Raw genomic sequence first — 22,601 nt, 5'->3', positions numbered from 1 at the left:
AAGTACACAAAGTACTTTGTATAATAATAATAATATCTGGTCAATTATGACTGCTCAATAAATGTAGGTGATATTACTGTTATTATTTTATCTACTTCTGACGTGTATAAATCTTTATTACTTAGTATATAAAAATAAGACCACATTTTAATCTTTTGTAATACCAAAGTAGACATCTTAAGTTTACAATCCAAAGGAAGGAACAAGGATCATTCCATTCTAACTGAGTTAATACTAACAAATGGATCAATAATATACGATAGTCATATATTCAAACATACATTATGCTAATAAGTACAAATTATTATTATTTTTTTTGCCGTACGCGGGACTCTCACTGTTGTGGCCTCTCCCGTTGCGGACGGAGCACAGGCTCCAGACGCGCAGGCTCAGCGGCCATGGCTCACGGGCCCAGCAGCTCCGCGGCACGTGGGATCCTCCCGGACCGAGGCACGAACCCGTGTCCCCTGCATCGGCAGGCAGGCTCTCAACCACTGGGCCACCAGGGAAGCCCGATAAGCACATACTTTGAGGAAATATTTAGCTATTTTGATTTTTCCATATAATTGTTTATCCTCCAATTGTGTGTAGATGTGTGTGTTTCTCACACCAAGCAAACAGCTTACAAATATGGATGAAACACAAGGAAAACACTATTAATACAGGGCAAAAATAAGATCAAATATAAGTGTTCCAGCACTTTGGGAAATGCTGGATACAACTTTGCTAATGGAGTAAATCAATATAGAATTAAGAATAAATATTTTCATTTCTCCCTAATTACACTGATTTCATGAAGGGGGCAAGATTTCAGAAAGACTCTGAAAGAAAAATGGAAATGTGTAAAAAACACAAAAACAGAAAAAGCAGTTAGAAAGAAGTACAGCCAGAGAGTATGACCAGGAGATACACTCTCTTGGTCAAGTTAGGAGAGAAGCGGCAGAGCATAAATAACAGACAAGTTTTCAAAAAGGGAAGAAAGAGTCTTTAAAAGAAAAGTGTATTACCAGGAAAGTTACAATCAACAATTTGGACAAAATATCCTTGGATCTTCAAGCATGTGCAACTATTACAGTTCTTACTAACGGGAAACTAAAATTCTAAATTTTCTAAGCTTAGATCCCAAAGAGGAGTAAGAATTTACTTACTTCACTAGAGCAGCTGCTTCAGGAAGTACATCAGCAAACGATTCACGGAATATGATTGCGTTTTTCCTTTTACAGTTCTGTATGACATCATTGGCAAGGTAAAAGAGATTCAAACGGTGGGGATAGGCAGCTGGAGATGACAAAAGACAATAAATAAGACCAAATGAGTCAATTTATACTTAGTACAACTTATTCCAAATACAGTGTTCTCAAACTGTGTAACTGCTACTACAAGGATGGATGATGAGTAAACAGACAAACGAGCTAATGGATCAAGTTACTGAACCTAATGCCTAAAAACCTTGACTGCTTCACGTTAAGTTTCTGTTCTAGGTATTCCTTTAGTAAATTTCTACTTCACTTTGTATGTATTTGGCACTAAAAAACCTATTAACTCTGGAGAAGCTCAAATAAAACAAAACTGTTCTCCCAAACATTTGGGAAGATAAAAAATTGAGTTGAAGTAGTTCAATTTGTTGCAAAAACACCAGGGTTAGTGGAAGGAGAATGGGTTTTAGAATCCAATCAGAATGTGACCTTAGGCAAGCAAATTGCTTAACCTCCTCTACATTATTATTGCAGACAGACTCTTTTCATCAACCAGTCCAGATATACCGAAGTCCTCCCATCTACTGGAAGAGAGGCTCTGCTGCCACTTTCATCACTAGGCGAATGTCCTGGGAAATAAGTAATTTGAGTCCATAAACCCACCCACATCAACCTTTATTAAGGTCCAGGACAGGGCCCAATCAACTTACTATATGGAACCTTGAGCAAAGTCACCCTAAGTTTTATTATTATCCTGAAAAATTTTACTGTCCATACAGATGATTCATCATGTTTTCTAGTCTCGACCTCCAATGCAGCGACCTCCAAGAACCACTTCTTTCTACATTTTAAAATCACCCTTTCTGACCACAACCACCCATTCCATTATATTTGTCCTTCAGTTTCATCAAGATCTCAGTTCTCTATTTTCTCTAACTCACATATAGTCTCTTCTAGTACTCAATTCTTTCTCTACCAATTCCAGAGTCTTTCTGATCCATCATCGAAACCATTCTTTTTTTTTTTTTTGCGGTACGCGGGCCTCTCACTGTTGTGGCCTCTCCCGTTGTGGAGCATGGGCTCCGGATGCACAGGCTCAGCGGCCATGGCTCACGGGCCCAGCAGCTCAGCGGCATGTGGGATCCTCCCGGACCGGGGCATGAACCCGCGTCCCCTGCATCGGCAGGCGGACTCTCAACCACTGTGCCACCAGGGAAGCCCGAAACCATTCTTATATCAAAACCTTCATTTGCTTTTTGTCCTCCTTACAATTTAGGCTTTCTATCACATGTATTCAACAAAATCCTAAATCTGGATCAATCTAACTGAATGACTTTACCGCACCTTTATTTCTGCCCCGGGGTTCTGCTGAAGAAAAATCATACCACCAGAAGTAATGAAACAATGTAAATTCAGTCCCTTCCTTGAGTGGGCCCTCCTCCCATATGTGTCTTTAATCAGCATCCTCTCTCAATTGCTGTAAGAGCTATTTCAAACTTTTACCACTCTTGTCAAGCGCCCTCTCTTACCACATTCTTTCTCACTCTCAGGAGATAAGCTTAATATGCTATTTCACAGAGAAGCAGAAATCATTAGATGGGAATTATGTTCTCTCAAAAAATGTACCCAGGGACTTCCCTAGTGGCGCAGTGGTTAAGAATCCGCCTGCCAATGCAGGGGACATGGGTTCGATCCCTGGCCCAGGAAGATCCCACATGCCATGGAGCAACTAAGCCTGTGTGCCACAACTACTGAGCCTGCATGCCACAACTACTGAAGCCTGCGTGCCTAGAGCCCATGCTCTGCAACAAGAGAAGCCACCGCAGTGAGAGACCTGCGCACCGCAACGAAGAGTAGCTCCCACTCGCCGCAACTAGAGAAAGCCCACACGCAGCAACGAAGACCCAACGCAGCCAAAATTAAATAAATATATAAATTTATTATTTTTTTTAAATGTACCCATACGTAAACCCATCCAGATCAATTTACCTAAGTCAGTTAAGATCTTTCAGATCAGGGATCTGAAAGAGTGTTATATACTCACTGTCTCTAATTTCTAGTAACTCCATAATTATAGGAGCTACCTTTTTTTGTACTTAAAAAATATGCGGGCTTCCCTGGTGGCACAGTGGTTGGGGGTCCACCTGCCAATGCGGGGGACGTGGGTTCGGGCCCTGGTCCAGGGGGGTCCCGCATGCCGTGGAGCAACTAAGCCCGTGAGCCACGGCTACTGAAGCCGGCACCCTGGAGCCTGTGCTCCGGAACAAGAGAGGCCACTGCGATGAGAGGCCTGTGCACTGCAGCGGGGAGTGGCCCCCGCTTGCCGCAACCAGAGAAAAGCCCACGTGCAGCAATGAAGACCCAACACAGCCAAAAAATAAAATAGAATAAAATAATAAAATAAATTTATTTTAAAAAATGCAATCTACCATGTGAGGAGCCTTATATAAATTATGCTATCTCATTTATGTTGCCATCACTTCACTCAAACAGCAATTACCAATATTACCAATAAACTCCAACTTATTAAACCCAAAGGAGATTTTTCATTAATATATTTATTTTATTTATTTATTTTTGGCTGTGTTGGTTCTTGTTGCTGTGTGCCAGCTTTCTCTAGTTGCAGCGAGCAGGGGCTACTCTTTGTTGTAGTGTGCAGGCTTCTCATTGCAGTGGCTTCTCTTGTTGGGGAGCACGGGCTCTAGGAGCGTGGGCTCAGTAGTTGTGGCCTGCAGGCTCTAGAGCACAGGCTCAGTAGTTAGTGGCACACGGGCTTAGTTGCTCCGCAGCACCTTCCCGGACCAGGGCTCGAACCTGTGTCCCCTACATTGGCAGGCGGATTCTTAACCACTGCACCACTAGGGAAGCCCCAAAAGGAGATTTTTTAAAATGCTATTTCTACAAAGAACTATCATTTCCACCAGGCTTTGGCACACAGAATAATGTGCTATAGTAATCCCTTTTTGTTTCTGTTATAATCATTCTCTTAGTTCTCCTCTGATGTCTCTAGCTCTTCCTCCATATATATACACAGGTGGACATGATAGGTAGGCAGCTCTGCTTGTGATCATCCTCCTTTATTTATTTCTTTTTAAAAAATATTTATTTATTTGCAGGTTGCAGGCTCCTTAGTTGTGGCATGCAACTTTCTTAGTTGCGGCACACGGGCTTAGTTGTGGCATGCTAACTCTCAGTTGCAGCACGCGTGTGGGATCTAGTTCCCTGACCAGGGATCAAACCCAGGTCCCCTGCGCTGGGAGTGTGGAGTCTTATCCACCGCGCCACCAGTGAAGTCTCCATCCTCCTTTAAATGTTGATGCTCCCCAGGGTTCTCTCCTGAGCCCTCTTCTCGATTCACCCGTAGCATAGAGTTGTAAGATTTCAGGTTCAAAATCAGATAGTCTGTTCTATTCCTGGCTTTATCACTTATTAGCTTTAGGATCTTATATATTACCTAACTTCTATATATTACTTTTTTTTTTCTTTGCAAAATGACAAACTCATGGGTTGTTACAAGAATTAAATAAAACAATGTATGTAAAGCATTTAGGACTGTGCTTAGCAAACAGAAAATGGAATGCTATCAGCATAATTATCCACATTTAACTACTACCACCTAAGTACCAATGACTCCCATAACCATAGATTTCATGTTTGGATTTCCCTTTACCAGTCAATGCACACTCTACTTCAAAGTCTCAGAGATACCTTGAACTTGGTTTTTCAATATTTTATTAATAATCTTCCTCCTCTTCCATCTGTTACTGCTCTTGTATTTAGCTAGAATTTCAGCAGTCTTTTTTGGCTCCTCTTCTTCCCTACCTGACCCTCACCCCCTTTTGATAAATCTCCAAGTCCAGCCAATTTTGTCTCCAATAATATTTTTCAAATTTATCCCCTCTTCTCCTTCTCTTCCTACCATTGCTCTTTGCTGGGTCATCACTTTTGACCCAGACTACTACTGAAATAGCCTCCGAGCTGGTTATCCTGCCTTGGATTTGGTCTTCTCAAATTTATTCTCTACATTGTTGCTAAATTCATCTTCTAATACGTGAACAGTATCCAACTATTTCTCAGATCAAATCTGTCAGTGATTTCCAACTGCTTACTAGAAAATGCCCAAACACCTTAGTTTTCATTTACATTCTGGATCTTACCTTCTCTTCCAGTCTCATCTCTTCCGCCTTCAAATTCAAAATTCCACCTTTAATGAATTACTCACAGTTCCCAGAAACACACCTCTCTCTCTCCCTCTCTCTCTCACAGACACTCCTTTTCTATGATAATCCATCCTAAATAATCAGTGTTTTCTACTCACCCATAGGAAAAAGTCAAAAATTTTAAATTTAATTCATGTCAGATTCTGACCCCTCTCTACCTCAACTTCCCAAAACACATCACCCCAAACTTTTTTTTTTGGCCATGCCACGTGGCTTGCAGGCTCTTAGTTCCCCCACCAGGGACTGAACTCAGGCCCTTGGCAGTGAAAGCTTGGAGTCCTAACCAGGAAATTCCTGCCCTAAACTATTACTGGAGGGATTAAGAGACTCAAGGTACAGAGCAATCTGATGTAACTAATTTGTGTTTCTGAAATGGATATAGGTTTGGACTAGCCAGTTGTAAATGACATTTTTGGATCAACTGAAGAAATGTGAATGTGGTCTGGATCAGATAAAATGAAAATTTACGGAAATGGAAATAAATCATCAACTGGGGGGAAAACACAGTAATTACAGAATGATCTCATGTTAGGAAAAAAATCTGTGAAAGAGATCAGAAAGAATATGGAATTAAATTTTAACAGTACTGATCTCTATTTTTTTCACTTTTGCTTGCCTGTATTATAATTTTCTGTAATACATATTTGCTGCTTCCATTATTGATTAAGGAAATATAATCGCTTTTGTCCAAAAAGTTTAACTGATTGTGTTTAACTAATTTGTATTTCAGCCTGGACCTGTTCTTTGAACTGCAGACTCAAATATCCAACTTCCTACCCAACATCTCTCTTGGGATATTTAATACACAGCTCAGACTCAACGTGTGATATTCTGATCTCTTCCTCTTAATTCTCTCCTCTTATAGTCTTCTCCGTCCCAGTAAATGGCATTTCTTCTGTGGTGGCTTTTTTCAGCCAAAAATCGGGTCATCCTTGACTCCCCTCTTTCACACTCCATATCCAAACTCACAATGCAGATCTCAGTAACGCTACCTTTGAAATATATACAGATTTAGGAAGTTACAAATGCAGAAAGAAGGAGGTTAGAATAAACCCTGTGGTGCTGGACTGTAATTGGAAGTCTTGGTATGAATTCACAGTTATATATAGAAAACATACACTTATTCAAGTGATAAAAGTTAATGTCACTATTAATGGGGCAGACTGACATTATGTTCCTCCAAATATATATAACGCTTTAAGAACACAGCATCACTTCTGTGGTATTCTTGCCCCAAACTGCATAACCTGAATCTAAAAACAAAAACAAAAACAAAAAAACAGACAAACACAAATTTATGGATTATTTTACAAGTTACTGGCCTATAGTCTTCAAAAATTTCAGGGTCATGAAAGATAAGGAAAGACTAAAGAACTGTTTCAGACTGAAGTAAACTAAAGAGACATGACAATTAACTCTAACAAATGACCCTGGATTTTAAAGACCATTATTGGGGCTTCCCTGGTGGCGCAGTGGTTGAGAGTCCGCCTGCCGATGCAGGGGACACGGGTTCGTGCCCCGGTGCGGGAAGATCCCACATGCCTCGGAGTGGCTGGCCCGTGAGCCATGGCTGCTGAGCCATGGCCGCTGAGCCTGCGCATCCGGAGCCTGTGCTCCGCAACGGGAGAGGCCACAACAGTGAGAGGCCCACGTACCGCAAAAAAAAAAAAAAAAAAAAAAAGACCATTATTGGGATAACTGGCAAAATTCAATTAATGTCTGTGGATTCGATGGTAGTACTGTATCAGTTTTCATTTCTTGATTTTGGTGGTTGTACAGATGTTACATAACAACTGTTGCAATGTACTGAACTGTGTCTCCCCAAAATTCATATGTTGAAGTCCTAACCCCCAATGTTACTGTATGTGGAGATAAGGTCTATAAAGAGGTAATTAAGGTTATGTGAGGACATAATGGTGGGGCCTTGATAAGACGACATGAGTGTCCTTCTAAGAGACATCAGAGGAACTCTGCCTCCCCCCAAACCCTCCTCCACCACGTGAGGACACAGTAAGAAGGTGGCCATCTACAAGCCAGGAAGAGAACTTTCACCAGAAACTGAACCCTGTCAGACCTTGATCTTAGCCTTTCCACCTTCTAGAACTGTGAGAAAATAAATTTCTGCTGTTTAAAGCCACACAGTTTGTGGTATTTTGTTATGGCAGCCCAAGCTTATTAATACAACTATATAAGGAAATGAACTGTTTTTAAGGACACTGAAGTATTGAACAGGGCATCATGTCTGCAACATACTCTCAAATAGCTCTGAAGAAAAGTGTGTGTGTGTATGTGTGTGTGTACGTGTATATGAAGAGAGCAATAAGAGATTAAAGTAGATATGGTAAAACGTTAATTACTGGGGAATCTGGTGAAAGGCACACAAGAGGTATTTGTAATATACTGCAGCTTTAAATTTGAAATTATTTAAAAATAACAAATTTTTAAAAATACATAGACTCCAACTATTACTTATCATTGCCTCCTGGTTTAAGTCATATCATCTTTTGCTTGAATTATTGAACTAGCCTCTTAACTGGTCTCCCTGCTTCTACCTTTGCCCCACTTCAGTCTAGATCCTTTCAAAATATAAATCTGATCATATTATTTTGCTGCTTTAAATCCCCCCAATAATGGCTCTCGTCCTTACTCAGGGTAAAGATCAAAGTCCTTACTATGGCCTGTAAGTCCTAAACAATCTGACCTTGCACTATCTCTCTGATCCCCAGTCCTGGTAACCATTCATTCCATTCCTGCCACTCTGGCCACCTTGCAACTGCAAGACCTACAACACACCTGGCATGCTCTTGCTTCAGGGTCCTTTGAGCTCCCTGCTCCCTCTGCTTGGAACATTCTTTCCCCATACAATCTCATGGTTTACTCTCTCGCTGCCTTTAAATCTTTGCCCAAATGTCACTTTCTCAGTGACTTTCTGTATTTCCCTGACCAGGAAAACTGCAACATCAAACCACCAACACTCCTATCACCCCTTTTTTCCCCCCAATAAACTATAATTTACTTAGTTTATCTTTTGCCTGTCTCCCCCGATGAGGACAAGGATTTTTGTCAGTTTTGTTTAGTGTTGAATTCTCAGCACTTAAGAGCATGCCTAACACATAGTAGGCTTTCAGTAACTATTTCTTGAATAAATAAATTAGAAAAAAAGGAGAAGGAAAATGTAAAGAAAAGAAAAACTACTCATGAAAATGAGTACTATAGTCTTCTATTCAGTTTGGTTAATAATCCCATAAGGTAGCTGGCTTCTGAGTACCTCCAGAGTAGATAGGGACCAGACTTCCATCTAAGATACCGTTAGGTACTGTAATTAGTGCACAATTTTAAGAATTAATCTTTTGTCTTAGGTACTGATTTTAGAACCCGAGTCCCGAGTAAATGACTTCAATGTACACTGAAAGAGCCACATCTAAGCTAAAAAATTCAAAATGGTCTCTCAACATTTGTAAAGTATCAACTCAGAAGTTCTTTGAATATTTTGCCACTAGGAACATTTGTTAAATATCGTTATATCTAATTATCTAGAAATCTACTAAATCCAAACATTCCTTAACTCTAAACAGAAAACTACTCAGTGTTATCAATGATCTGTAAAGAGCCAAAAGAAAATCAGAATCTAAATATCCACCAGTAGTAGAGTTGACAATCATTAATCAAATATGAAGACCATACAGAAAATAGAAAAATGGTTTACATATTGAAAGTGAAGAAAACAAAAAATATATGTCAACCTTGCCTCTTGCTTCCCCTTACTTTTTACATTTAAGTCCTGCTAATCCTACCTTCTTATTACTGCGTATTTCTGAATTTAAGATAAGATTGTTTATAACATGCACATTTTATATACCACCAAGAAATTTAAAAAGTACTTCCAGTTAGCTGAATGAAACCATCAACTGTAAAATACATACTGCTTTCAAACATGTTAAAATGTGAAGACGATGTACATCCTAGAATTGATGAAGTACATTAATTTCTAGTTCATTTTTTCCCTCCCCATTTCTTTTGCCACTACCCTACTTCAGTTTCTCATCATTACTACAACAAACTTCTTAATAACTGATCTCTGTCTGTAGTTTCAATGCATTCTCCAGACTGCTGGGAATTAATCCCACCAGTATGCTTGTCCCTGTGTACAAAGATATTCTTGCAGCACTATTTCCAACAAAAGTCTGGAAATATCCTAAAAGTTCTTAATAGGGGCTTCGCTAAATAAATTCTGTTACCTCCATCTAGCTGAAAAGTATGTAACTTAAAAAACTTGTGTTTTTAACAGTTCATTTTATAGTTCATTTAGAACTATCTCCAAGATATAAAGCAAAACTAAGATATAATGGGTCGGGCCTCCCTGGTGGCGCAAGTGGTTGAGAGTCCGCCTGCCGATGCAGGGGATACGGGTTCGTGCCCCGGTCTGGGAGGATCCCATATGCCGCGGGGCGGCTGGGCCTGTGGGCCATGGCCGCTGAGCCTGCGCGTCCGGAGCCTGTGCTCCGCAACGGGGGAGGCCACAGCAGTGAGAGGCCCGCATACCGCAAAAAAAATAAAAAATAAAAAATAAATAAAAATAAAAAAAAAGATATAATGGGTCTACTTTGCTAGTATATGTGTACAAAAAGTACAAACAAGCATATATTTCATATTTATAGAGAATACCTCTGGGAAGATATATAAGAAACTGCTAACAGTGATGCCTCTACAGAAGGAAACCAAGGGATCAAGAGAGATAGAGACAGTCATGACAGAGGACTGCATTTTCCATTGTACACTTTTTGGAATTTGACTTGGGCATGTATTTACTTATTCAAAATAATACATTAAAAATTAAAAACAAAACACCCCTATGCCACTACATTTTATGTCCTTCCTCAATACTGCTCAAGCACCTTGTATATAGATACTGTACTTTTTCACTTGGAATTTAAAACATCCATTTATAAATGTTTCCTCATCAGACCATGAGTTCTTTCAGCACACTGGCTTGGTACCTCAATGCCAATCAACTATTTATCAGGTATACAATTAATATCTTCTATTGAATAAATGAATACTAACCAAAGCCTCCCTTCTAAAATCATCCCCATCCAGGCCTCATCTTCCCCCATGCTCCAAATTATCTGTTTCTCTCTCATCAATTATCCCCAAATGTTTTGGGGTCTCCTAGATAACACCAAGCAATGATCTAGGATGTGAAGGAGACTGAACCTTTTACTCCTGTCCTTTGTTAACCAAATCCATCTTCTGTAAGTCTATATCACAGTCTTAAACAACAACCCCCCACCATTGCTCTTTCATAAAATTTTCTCTTTCAAGTTTACCCTGATTTCACTAACACGAAAATGCTGGGAAAAGAGGAATATCAAATAAATAATGTAATCTGCCCCACCTTAGTGCTAAGGAGAGTCCTGTCTCAAATACATATAGCAGAATTCTCATTCCTTTCCGAGGATGGTATAGCAGAAAGAAAACAGAAATTGGATTCAGACATACATCAATTCAAATTTTACCTCAATAACTGAGTCATGACCTTCACTAAAATTATATGTCTCTGAGCCTTTATTTCCATCCTTAAAATGAATATAATAGCTCAAAAGACTTTGCAAGGAATAAATAATATATGTTAAATGTCTGTTTATAGTACCTACTAGAGAACAAGTCAAATACTTCACTAACAGCAGTTGTTTTCTCCCAGTTTTCCTTCCCTGTAAGCTAGTATATATCAGGTGAGTATGAGGGAAAAATGCCATTTGAATAAACTAATCTAAATTAAGATATGTATGACAATAGTTTCTTTCTCTTTAACCCTGGCCTCTGAAAATGGGGAGAGAAAAGGCTATTTTATTCTTAGCTCCTCCAATTCCAGGACTCCCTTGCTCTATTCTGGCTCCTGACATCTAGGAGGCTTGTGAAACATCTAGGTTGCAAAAAAATCAGAAGCGGAATCACTTGGGAACCCTAGTGTTCGGAGAAGTCCGAGGGCTTCAACTCAACCGGTATTCTTCTCAGCTGACCTCAGAAATGCTTGGTTTGCCTATAGTAATACTAAATATAGAGATTTATATGAGTTGTTTAATTGCTTACACCTAATAACTATGCGGAGTAACTATGTACATATCATTTAATAAGCGAAATGTTTTAAAAAGTTGATTATAACCAAAACTCTGTTCAGGAACGATTCAAATGTTGGTTAATTAAATAGCCAAGCTGTCTGTTCATGGATTTAAAAAAATGTTCACACTATTTCTTCCATCTAAAATGACATTACTCTTCTCCTTTTATTATTTGAATTCTCATCTCAAAACCCAAGCCAAAACCCTGGTCCTCAAAGACAGCTCTTGAAACCACTTCCATCTTTCTTAACTCTGAACTTACACTGCTCTTATATTTAACATCATGTACTACTTCACACATTAGCTTTTCCTTGGCTTGATTGTAAACTCTTTGAAACAGAATTATATCATTTACTTCTTTTCCATCTTTCATAGTGCTGAATACAAACTAGCCATTTATTATGTTTTTGTTGACCGACTGCCTACTTCCATAGTCTAACTTGAGGCCAAAAAAAGCAGATTACTCCTTTTCATCTTCAATGAGTATTAGCACAACTATTTTTTACATTAATGAAGGGAAATAGTAGTGTGGCTAATCCCAACAAATTAATTCCCAAAACATTTCCACTGTGCATTTAGAATATATCATATCAATTCTTTTAACAAATTTATCTTGGTAATTATGTACTTAAGTTTATGTCATGATAATCTACCTTACTCTCCACACCTTATACTTCTCTAACAGAGAAGGAAGAGAGATGCCACAAGTTTAGGAAAGAGTAACTTGTGAGAAAACAATCAACTTTTTATAACCAGGGTGTCATATGATATTTCAACATCAATGTTGCCACCACCACCAAGAAAGTATATGTGAAGCCAAGAGATATAAACTTATACATTTACCAAAAACTTAGAGGAATTAATTTCCATAACACTTTCATAATATGTCAGCCAATCAGCTGTCAAAGTCAGGTACTGTGCCCTTTTTTCTCCATCTATCTAATAACTATAGAAAAATTTCCAAGAAGCAGTATAATATGGCCTGGTGCAGCAGTTCCCAAATTCTGGCCATAGCCTGTGATGAAATTTCCATTGGTTTGCAGAGAAATGAGAAAAATGAGGACATAGCAGCTTATTTTTCCTAAAGCAAAATGTATCCAAGTTAAAGAATGGTTCTCTATTATCTTCTTCCTATTTTTCTGGTAATTAAAATATCTTTATGAAATGATGGTAATGATTTTAATGTCCTCAACTGGAAATATGAACAATCCTATTTCAGCACCTTTAGTTTTTCTATTTTCTTAAATTGATTGGCCCATGTCTAGAAACTACTAGTCCAATAGATCTCCTCTGATCCTGACTCACTGTGAGCTACCAAAATAAATGAATGCTTAAACACTTCATTGCTTAGTTTGCTTTTTACAATCAATAATTAGACTTGTGTGTTAACTGTGCTGGAAAAATTTCTTTCTTGAGATTACATGGACCCATGATCTGTGGATCACAAAAATGCCAGAAGCAGCATTAGTATATAAAGATGGTCTTTTATTTATCCCAAGAACTTAAGGATGGCTTTATCTTAGAAAATCTGTAAATATCATTCACTATATTTACAGAAAAATTCTTGATAAAATTCTGTCTGCTGAAGTAGATATGGTTAGCAAATAACAATTTCCGTTAGAAATAAAAAGGAACCACATAACTTGATAATGAAGTCTTAAATACAAAGAGTGAAGTACCATAGGGGTAAGACTATCATATATATCAGATCAGTTCTTCCACATTGATCAACACATTCAATAGAATTCCAGTCAAAATCCTAATAAAATACATTAAGGAATTTGAGAAGCTGATTCTCCATTTTATATGGAAGTGCAAAGGCCTAAGAATAAAAAGACACAAGGTAGAAGAATGTGGCCTCCCAGATACCATGACGTCATATAACAGGCTATGGAATTTGCACAGGTATGGCCAAACTGACCATTAGAACCAAATGGAGAGCCCATAAACAGATCTGTGTTAACTGACATTTATGTCAGGGGTAGCACTGCAGATCACTGGGAAAAAAGGAGAATGCTATTCATTAAAGTAGATAGGACAATGGTGTTTCTACATGAAAAAAAAATGAAAATGAACTCTATCATGTCATATACAAAAATCAGTTCTGAATGGAATAAGGACAAATACAATAGGCTAACCAAAGGCTTCAGCAGAAAACACAGGAGAACATCTTTATGACCATAAGGTAGGGAAAGAGTTCTTAAACCAAACACAGTGTGCCAACCATAATAAAAAGTGGGTTAACCACAATACATATATAAATCTAATATTATTAAAATTAACAACCTCTCTTCATCAAAAAGACATCATAAAGAGAGTACAAAGACATACCTCTAACTGGGAGAAACTCCTTGTAACTTCTTATGTGGGCAAAAGAAACAAATGGGCATCTCACAAAATAGGAATCTTGAATAGCCAATCAAAAAAGAACTTCATTAATAATCAGGAAAATCCAAATTAAGATCAGGAGACAGCATTTACCCGCCCCCCAAGCCTGGCAAAAAATTCAAGAGAGCTGACAGTACCAAGATTTGGCAAAGATGTGTAGAAACAGAAAGTCATCTTATTTATTGTGTTGGTGTTTTGTTTTTATTTTTTTTTAAATCAGGTTTATTATTGAGGTTTGATTTACACACACCAAAATTCACCCTTTTTTAATGTACAGGTATATAAATTTTGACAAATTTTGCAGTGTAACCCCCACAGTTATATTACCCCCCAAATCCTTCCTGCCCATTTTTAGTGAACCCCTCTCCCTACCCCCACTCTCTAACCATATAGTTTTGTCCTTTCCATAGAGTTATATAAATGAAATTATATAATACATAGCCTTTGAGCCACTTAGCATAATACATTTGACATGTATCTATGTGTGTGTACCAGTACTTCACTTCTTTAAGTCTTTTTTTTTTTTTTTTTTGGCCACGCTGTACAGCATTCAAGATCTTAGTTCCCAGACCAGGGATTGAACCCGTGCCTCCTGAAGTGGAAGCGCAGAGTCCTAACTACTGGACCACCAGGGATTCCCTTAAGTCATTTTTTTTTAAATTGTGGTAAAATATACAAAACATAACATTTCATTTCTTTTTACTGTAAGATAATATTCCATTTCAAGGATGTCCTAAAGTTTGTTTGTATCACAGTTTGTTTGTTGAAGGGTATTTGGGTTTTTTTGGTTTTGGTAATTATCAATAAAACCACTATAAACATCTCTTAATAGCATCTTTAAAACAGCAAAATTTCATAATTTTGATGAAGTCCAGCTTATAAAAAAATTTTTTTTATGGATTGTGTTGTTGGTGTCGTAAGAAATCTTTGCCTATCCCAAGATCACAGACTTTCTCATACATAAAAGTGAAATACTGAAAGCTGCAGGATGTTCACTTTCACCCTTTCTCTACAACTAGACGTTCTAGCCAGTGCAGTAAGACAAGGGAAGGAATAAAGGCATATAAATTGTAAAGGAAGAAATTACAACTGCCTTCTGTTGCAGAAAACATGATTTGTCTACATAGAAAAACCACAAAGAATCTACAAAATAGGTATAAGAACTAGTGAGTGAGTTTAGTAGAGTTGCAGAATACATAATAGAAAAAAAAATTTTTTTAACATAGAACCATTTATAACAGCAAGAAAGACTTAGGTAGAATCTAGCAAAATAAGATATGTATACAGAGAAAAAAATACAAAGCACTGATGAAAGAAATCAATGAAGACCTAAATAAGTGGAGAGATATACCATATTTATGGGTTGGAAGACTCAATATTGTTAAGATGTCAATTCTCTCCCAAATTAATGTACAAATTCAATATAATCCTAATCAAAACCCCAGCATGATTTTTAGAAAAAACAAACTGATTCTAAAATTTAAATGGGGGGGCTTCCCTGGTGGCACAGTGGTTGAGAGTCCACCTGCCGATGCAGGGGACACGGGTTCGTGCCCCGGTCCGGGAAGATCCCACATACCGCAGAGCGGCTGGGCCCGTGAGCCATGGCCGCTGGGCCTGCACTCTGCAATGGGAGAGGCCACAACAGTGAGAGGCCCGTGTACCGCAAAAAAAAAAAAAAAAAAAAAGAGTAAAATTTAAATGGGGGACTTACTTGGTGGCACAGTGGTTATGGTTAAGAATCCACCTGCCAAAAAAAAAAAAAAAAAAAAAGAATCCACTTGCCAATGCAGGGAACACGGGTTCAAGCCCTGGTCTGGGAAAATTCCGCATGCCATGGAGCAACTAAGCCTGTGTGCCACAACTACTGAGCCCGTGTGACACAACTACTGAAGTCCACGTGCCTAGAGCCCGTGCTCCGCAACAAGAGCAGCCCCTGCTCGCCGCAACTAAAGATAGCCCACACGCAGCAACGAAGACCCAACAGGGCCAAAAATAAATAAATTAATTAATTAAAAAAATAATAATAAAATTTAAATGGAAAGACTAAAACCTAGAATAGCTAAAGTAATTTTGAAAATCTTGTTGGAGGATTCACATTACCTGATTTTTTTTTTTTTTTTTTTTTTCTTTTTGCGGTATGCGGGCCTCTCACTGTTGTGGCCTCTCCCATTGCAGAGCACAGGCTCCGGACGCGCAGGCTCAGCGGCCATGGCTCACAGGCCCAGCCGCTCCGCAGCATGTGGGATCTTCCCGGACCAGGGCATGAACGCATGTCCCTTGCATTGGCAGGTGGACTCTCAACCACTGCGCCACCAGGGAAGCCCCTCATTACCTGATTTCAAAACGAGATATAGTAATCAAGGCAGTGAGGCATTAGCAAAAGGACAGACACAGATCAATGGGACAAAACAGAGTTCAGAAATAGACTCATATGGTTAATTGATTTTTGACAAAGGTGCATAGGCAATTTAATGAAGAAATAAAGAAAGGACAGTCTTTTTGACAAATGGTACTGGAACAGTTGGACATCCATTAAAAAAAACAACAACCTTGACCCACACCTCATACCATTTGCAAAAATTAACTCGAAATGCATTACAGACCTAACTGTAAAACCTAACTACAAAACTCCTAGAAGTTCAATGTCTGCAGGATCTGTACTGTTGCTCCTTTTTCATTCCTGCTATTAGTAATTAGCATCTTCTTTTTTTTCCCTTTGCCTGGCTAAAGATTTGTCAGTTTTATTGATCATTTTAAAGTACTTTTAATGGGATTTTAAATGAGAAACAAATTGACAACACACACTTGTAAAGTCAAGCAGTTGCATCCCTTCAATCTGGCGATTCCTCTCTTGCACATGTGCCCAAAAGTATCCATAGCAGCATTATTCATCACAGACAAATAACTATAATACAGATTGAATCCTGAATAGTAACAACCTTGAATGTAAGTCATAGAGATTATTTTTTAATTTGATGAGATCTGATGCAGACTTGCAAAGACATCCACTTGGATATGAAAAACAGCCTTGTTTAAAATTTTGAAGACAAAAAATTATTTCAAACTAATACTCAGCCACAAAACACATGTTAATAAAAGCAAACACACATACATGATCATATGGCTGCTAAACCAGCTGGGTTCTACGCCTTTTTCAGGTTTTCTATTTCTTAAGCCAATAAGGGTTCTATATATTAAGAAAATATATATTCTATATATTAAGCCAATATTTTTATGGACATTTTCTCCATTTCCTCGAGGCTTTAAAAATTATTAATGTAAAGCTGAAGTTGTATTTGTTTGTAATTTTAAAAAATCTATGTCTATAGTTAGTTCTCTTTTAAGAACACACTGGGTAAACAAAATGTGATATACATATATATAAATCTCACACATATAATGGAATATTATTCAGCCTTAAAAAGGACAGAAACTGACACATGCCACTAATATGGATGAACCTTGAAGAGACGTTATGCTAAGTAAAATAAGCCAGTCACAAAAAGACAAATACTATATGATTCCACTTATATGAGGTACCTAGAGTAGTCAAAGTCATAGAAAGAGAAAGTAGAATGGTGGTTGCTAGGGGCTATGGGATGGGAGGAATGGGTAGTTACTGTTTAATGAGCACAGAGTTTCATTTGGGAAGATGAAAAAAAGTTCTGGAGATGGATGTTGGTGATGGTTGCACAACAATGTTAATATATATAAGAAAAAAATAAGAAACTGTTAATAATGGAACTTGGCATATAGAGGAAGGTGATGGGTAACTTACTTTTCATTTTGTAACACATACATACTTTGAATTTTACAATGTACTTTTATAATCATAAAAAGTTTGTTAAAAAACAAACTAGTTAATGGCTCCCTAATTCTGTACACTGAAGTGACTTTCATTTGAAAATAACCCTCCCTTAATTACATAATCCATCATAGCTACCTTCTCACTTCTTACCTTCCCTACTCCTTCAAATATTTGGAACACTGTCTACTACAATGGCCAGATGTCTCTCCATGTCCTCACCTAGGACAAGCTATTTATTATTTTTTAAAAAAGTATATATATATATATATATATATATATATGTCATTTAACATTAAACATATAAAAAGTATGCAATTTATTAGATGACATTCTTCTATAAAGAGCTTTTCTTTCTTGCCCCTCCCTTGTTCTCTTTCTCTTTTCTTTTAATGAATGTAACTATAGACACAGGGATTTTTTTCTTCATTCATTACTGTCATTCTTTTTGATGTACAAACTGTCTCACAGTTAGCCAGTAAAATCCCTTTCAAGCCAGCTCTTACATCTTTTGATATGATCTCATTCGTCTTTGGGCTCTTCTGAGACCTTCTTGCCCTCCAGCCAAAGATGTTCATTCCATGAGCCTGATGTTTTCTTCATAGGAAGATTTTACAAACTACTTACTCAGTCTGGTTAATACTTACAGAGCTATTCAAATTTTCTAATTCTTCTTGGATTATTAATTTTTAAAGAAATTTGTCCATTTCATCTGAGTTTTCAAATTTATTGGCATAAAGTTGTTCGTATGATTTTAAAATTTCTACTTTATCTGTAGTCATGCCCCCTCTCCATTCCTAATACTGTTTATTTTTGCTTCCTCTTCTTTTCTTCCTTGATCAGTCCTGACAAAGGTTTATCTTTTACTCTTTTTTTTAGTATTATTATTTTTTAAATTTATTTATTTTATTTTTGGCTGCATTGGGTCTTTGTTGCAGTGCGTGGGCTTCTCATTGCAGTGGCTTCTCTTGTGGAGCACAGGCTCTAGGTGCACGGGCTCAGTAGTTGGGCCTGCGGGCCCTAGAGCACCGGCTCAGTAGCTGTGGCACATGGACTTAGTTGTTCCGCAGCATGTGGGATCCTCCTGGACCAGGGCTCGAACCCATGTCCCCTGCATTGGCAGACGGATTCTTAACCACTGTGCCACCAGGGAAGCCCCTACTGGGCTTTTGGAAGAAGCAAGTTTTGTCTTTGCTGACCTTCTCTATTTTGTCTTTCTTTTGTACTTATTCTTTGCTCTTATTTTTAATCTCCTTCCTTCTACTCTTCTTGGGCCTATTCTGTTGTTCTTTGCCTGTTTTTTTTTTTTTTTTTTAAACAAAAGACGCTTAGCTTATTAGGTTTCAGCCTCTTGCATTTAAGGTTACAAATTTCCCTTAGGTACAGCTTTGCTGCATCCCAGCCCAGACTTCTTAACCCAAGACCCATATACCTACTTGTCTAACATGACATCTCCACTGAAGTATCTAGAAGATATCTCAAACTCAACATGTTAAAAACTAAACTCTTGATCTCTCCCAAATCTTGTCTACTCAAAGCCTTCATCACGTAGTTAATAACAACTCCATCCTTCTATCACTCAGGACACAAACCTTGGAATTATCTTTAATTCCTCCTTTTTCTCATACTGTCAGCAATTCGTTCTATCTTCAAAACGTATCCAGAAATCATTTACTTCTTATGACCTTCATCCCTGTCACTGCAATCTAAGCCATCATCATCTCTCACCTAGACTATTACATTACTCTTATAATAGGTCTCTCTGCTTCTGTCCATTCCTCCTTATAGTCTATTCTTGCCATGGCAGTGGAGAATTCTTTTAAAAGGTAAGTCAGAGCATGTTATTCTCTGCTCAAAACTCTCCAATGGTTACTACTTCCACTCTAAGTAAAAGCCAAAGACTTTGCCCTACGTGATCTGCCATCTCCTTTATCTCTTTGACCTCGTCTACTTTCACTCCATTCCAGCCATAGTGTTCTGGAACACTATTCTTTGAACATACCAGATATACTCATAATTTAGTGTCTTAATTCTAACTGTTCCCTTTACCTAGAATCCTCTTCCTCCAGATACGCACCCGGCTAACTCAGTGTCTTCAGGTCTTTACTCAATTCTCACTCTCTCAATGAAGCCTATTTTAAGTGCTTCCTTTAATACTGCAACCTGTCCCCCAATCTCCACCGTTAATTCCAATGCCCTTTACCTTGCTCTTTTTACTTCTTTCCCATAAGATTTTTTCATTTTCTACCATAATAGGTAATTTACTTTTTCATTATATTTATTGATCCACAAGGTCAGAAAACTTGATGTATTCACTGATGGATCCCAAATAAACAAATGGTAAGCACTCAATAAAATGAGTTATTAGTTTTGATGTAGTGTTCTTATTACTATTCAGTGCTATGTATTTTTACATTTCCACTATGATTTATTCTCTGATCCATGAGTTATCTGGAAATGCACATTTTAATTTCCAAGCAAAGGGAAAATTTTTGTTTTGGTTATTAACTTCTAAGTTAAAAGTACCATATGGCTAAAGAACATGAATCTGCATGATATAAAGGATCTAAAATTATACTAATCTTGCATTAGGGGCCAGTACACATCACTAATTGGTTTAAATATTCCTTGTTTGTTCAAAAAAGAATGCACATTTTCTAATTTTAGAGCACAGGGTTCTCCATATGTGAGTCAGTTAAATCAGATATGGTAGTATACTATAAATTCTCTATATTTTTACATAGTTTGTATCTGCTTAAACTACCAGTAATTAACAGCTACATTTTAACTCTCACTAGGATAACAAAGCTGGTAAATTTTCCTTTCAGTTCAGGCATACTTCAGAGATATCGCGGGTTCGGTTCCAGACCACCACAATAAAGTTCCAAATATAGAAATAAAGTGAGTCACATGAATTTTCTGGTTTCCCAGTGCATGTAAAAGTTATGTTTACACTATACTGTAGTCTATTAAGTGTGCAATAGCATTATGTCTAAAAAAAAAAACAATGTACACGTCTTAATTTTAAAATGCTGTTTGGGGGACTTCCCTGGTGGTGCAGTGGTTAAGAATCCGCCTGCCAATGCAGGGGACACGGGTTCAATCCCTGGTCCGGGAAGATCCCACATGCTGCGGAGCAACAAAGCCTGTATGTACGCCACAACTACTGAGCCTGCGCTCTACAGCCTCCAAGCCACAGCTACTGAGCCTGTGCGCTGCAACTACAGAAGCCCGCACACTCTAGGGCCCGCGTGTCGCAACTACTGAGCCTGCATGCCACAACTACTGAAGCCCGTGCACCTAGAGCCCACACTTCACAATAAGAGAAGCCACTGTGATGAGAAGCCCACACACCGCAACAAACAGCAGCCCCTTCTATTAATTTAAACATTTTATACATAATTATTTTATATTTTGTATCTTATCATTAATGGTTTAAGTCTTTAGGGGTTTGTTTCTACCAAATCTCACTCAAAGTGACTTATTTCCTTGTGTTTGGTAATTCTCTGTTGAATTTTATCTGTGGGAATTCAAAGAGCCTAACCAGAAAAAGCTTTCTCTCAAAGTGTACTTGCAAGTGCTATGGCAGAGTCAGGGTAGTACTGACCTTGGTCCAATTTAGGATCATTCTCAGAGGGTTCTTCCACTTTGCTGTGGGCCAAAGGCTTAGTTTCCCATTAGTGCTAACATGGGCATTTGCCTTGGAGAGCAACCTTGCCTTTTCTGTTTGCTCACAGCTCATTGTTCCTGCTTCAGCTGACTCTTCACTTTTGTGAGAACAGACCCTTAGAGAGCACCCTAACTTTTTTTTAGCACACTCAGTAACGCATTAAAAATTAAGCTTGTAACCTTCCATACACAAAGATACTGCCCCCTCAAGGAGGTGGAACATCAACTCTGCACTCCTTAAGTGTGTACTGTGCATAGTGACTTCTTTCCAAAGTGTATAGTTTGATAAGGGGGTGGGGGGAGACAGTGATTTTACAGTGAAGAAACCTGATAAATACTGCCTCAGCCAGGTGATCAAGGTTAGCATCATCAGTGATAAGTCATGTTGACAGGATACTCTTGACGTGATGTGATGCAAATGGCACTTTTCCTGTGTTCTTTCCAAGAACCTATAGCCCCAGTTAATCATGAAAAAATATATGTATCAGACAAACGTATATTTTTGTTTATTCATTTGGGCCGCGCCTAGCAGCTTGAGGGATCTTAGTTCCCCAACCAGGGATCAAACTCAGGCCCTCTTGCAGTGGAAGCACGGAGTCCTAACCACTAGACCACCAGGGAATTCCCCAGACAAATCCATATGGAGGGACATTCTACAAAATACCTGATCAATACTCCTCAAAACGGTTACAGTCTAAAGAAGCCTGAAGTGACATGATGACTAAATGTAATGTGGAATTTTGGATGGGATTTTGGGACAGAAAAAGACATTTGGCAAAAACTAAGGAAATCCACAAATAAAGTATGGACTCTAGTTAATAATGACCTATCAGTATTGGTTCATTAGCTGTAACAAATGTACCATATACCAATGTCAGATGTTAACAACAGGGGAAACTGGGTGCAGGGTATACTAGAACCCTCTATACCATCTTTGCAACTTCTCTGTAAACCTAAAGCTATTCTAGAATAAAGTTTATTTTTAAAAGTTATGTTTGTTACAATTTCTGCAGGATTTAGTTATTTATTAGGGCAAAAAATATATAGTCTCTCTGCAAAATGTCTAGTCTGTCATATCATCAGAAACAGAAATTGTCCTATTCACCCTTCTCCCCAGTGCAATCATGCCTTTTCCCAGACCCATGTTCCTTGGAAACTCCACTGGCAAACTTTCTCTTCCCTTAATTTCTGAGAAATTACT

The 22,601-nt window shown here is 38.2% G+C and overlaps 1 protein-coding gene across 2 annotated transcripts in view; it reads right to left on the bottom strand.

Annotated features, from left to right (window-relative positions):
• RPRD2 (regulation of nuclear pre-mRNA domain containing 2) overlaps positions 1-22,601 on the bottom strand; it is a 90,752-nt gene that overhangs the window by 51,406 nt on the left and 16,745 nt on the right. For both annotated transcript variants that reach the window (XM_060090470.1, XM_060090471.1), the window contains exon 2: positions 1,149-1,278. In XM_060090470.1, the coding sequence (XP_059946453.1) occupies positions 1,149-1,278 (130 nt within the window). The remainder of the gene's footprint in view (positions 1-1,148; positions 1,279-22,601) is intronic.

This window comes from Mesoplodon densirostris, chromosome 2 (assembly GCF_025265405.1).
Source record: "Mesoplodon densirostris isolate mMesDen1 chromosome 2, mMesDen1 primary haplotype, whole genome shotgun sequence".
In the NCBI taxonomy this organism is placed as follows: domain Eukaryota; kingdom Metazoa; phylum Chordata; class Mammalia; order Artiodactyla; family Ziphiidae; genus Mesoplodon; species Mesoplodon densirostris.
The sequence above is the reverse complement of the archived record's forward strand: the minus strand, read 5'-3'. Positions and strand labels throughout refer to the sequence as shown.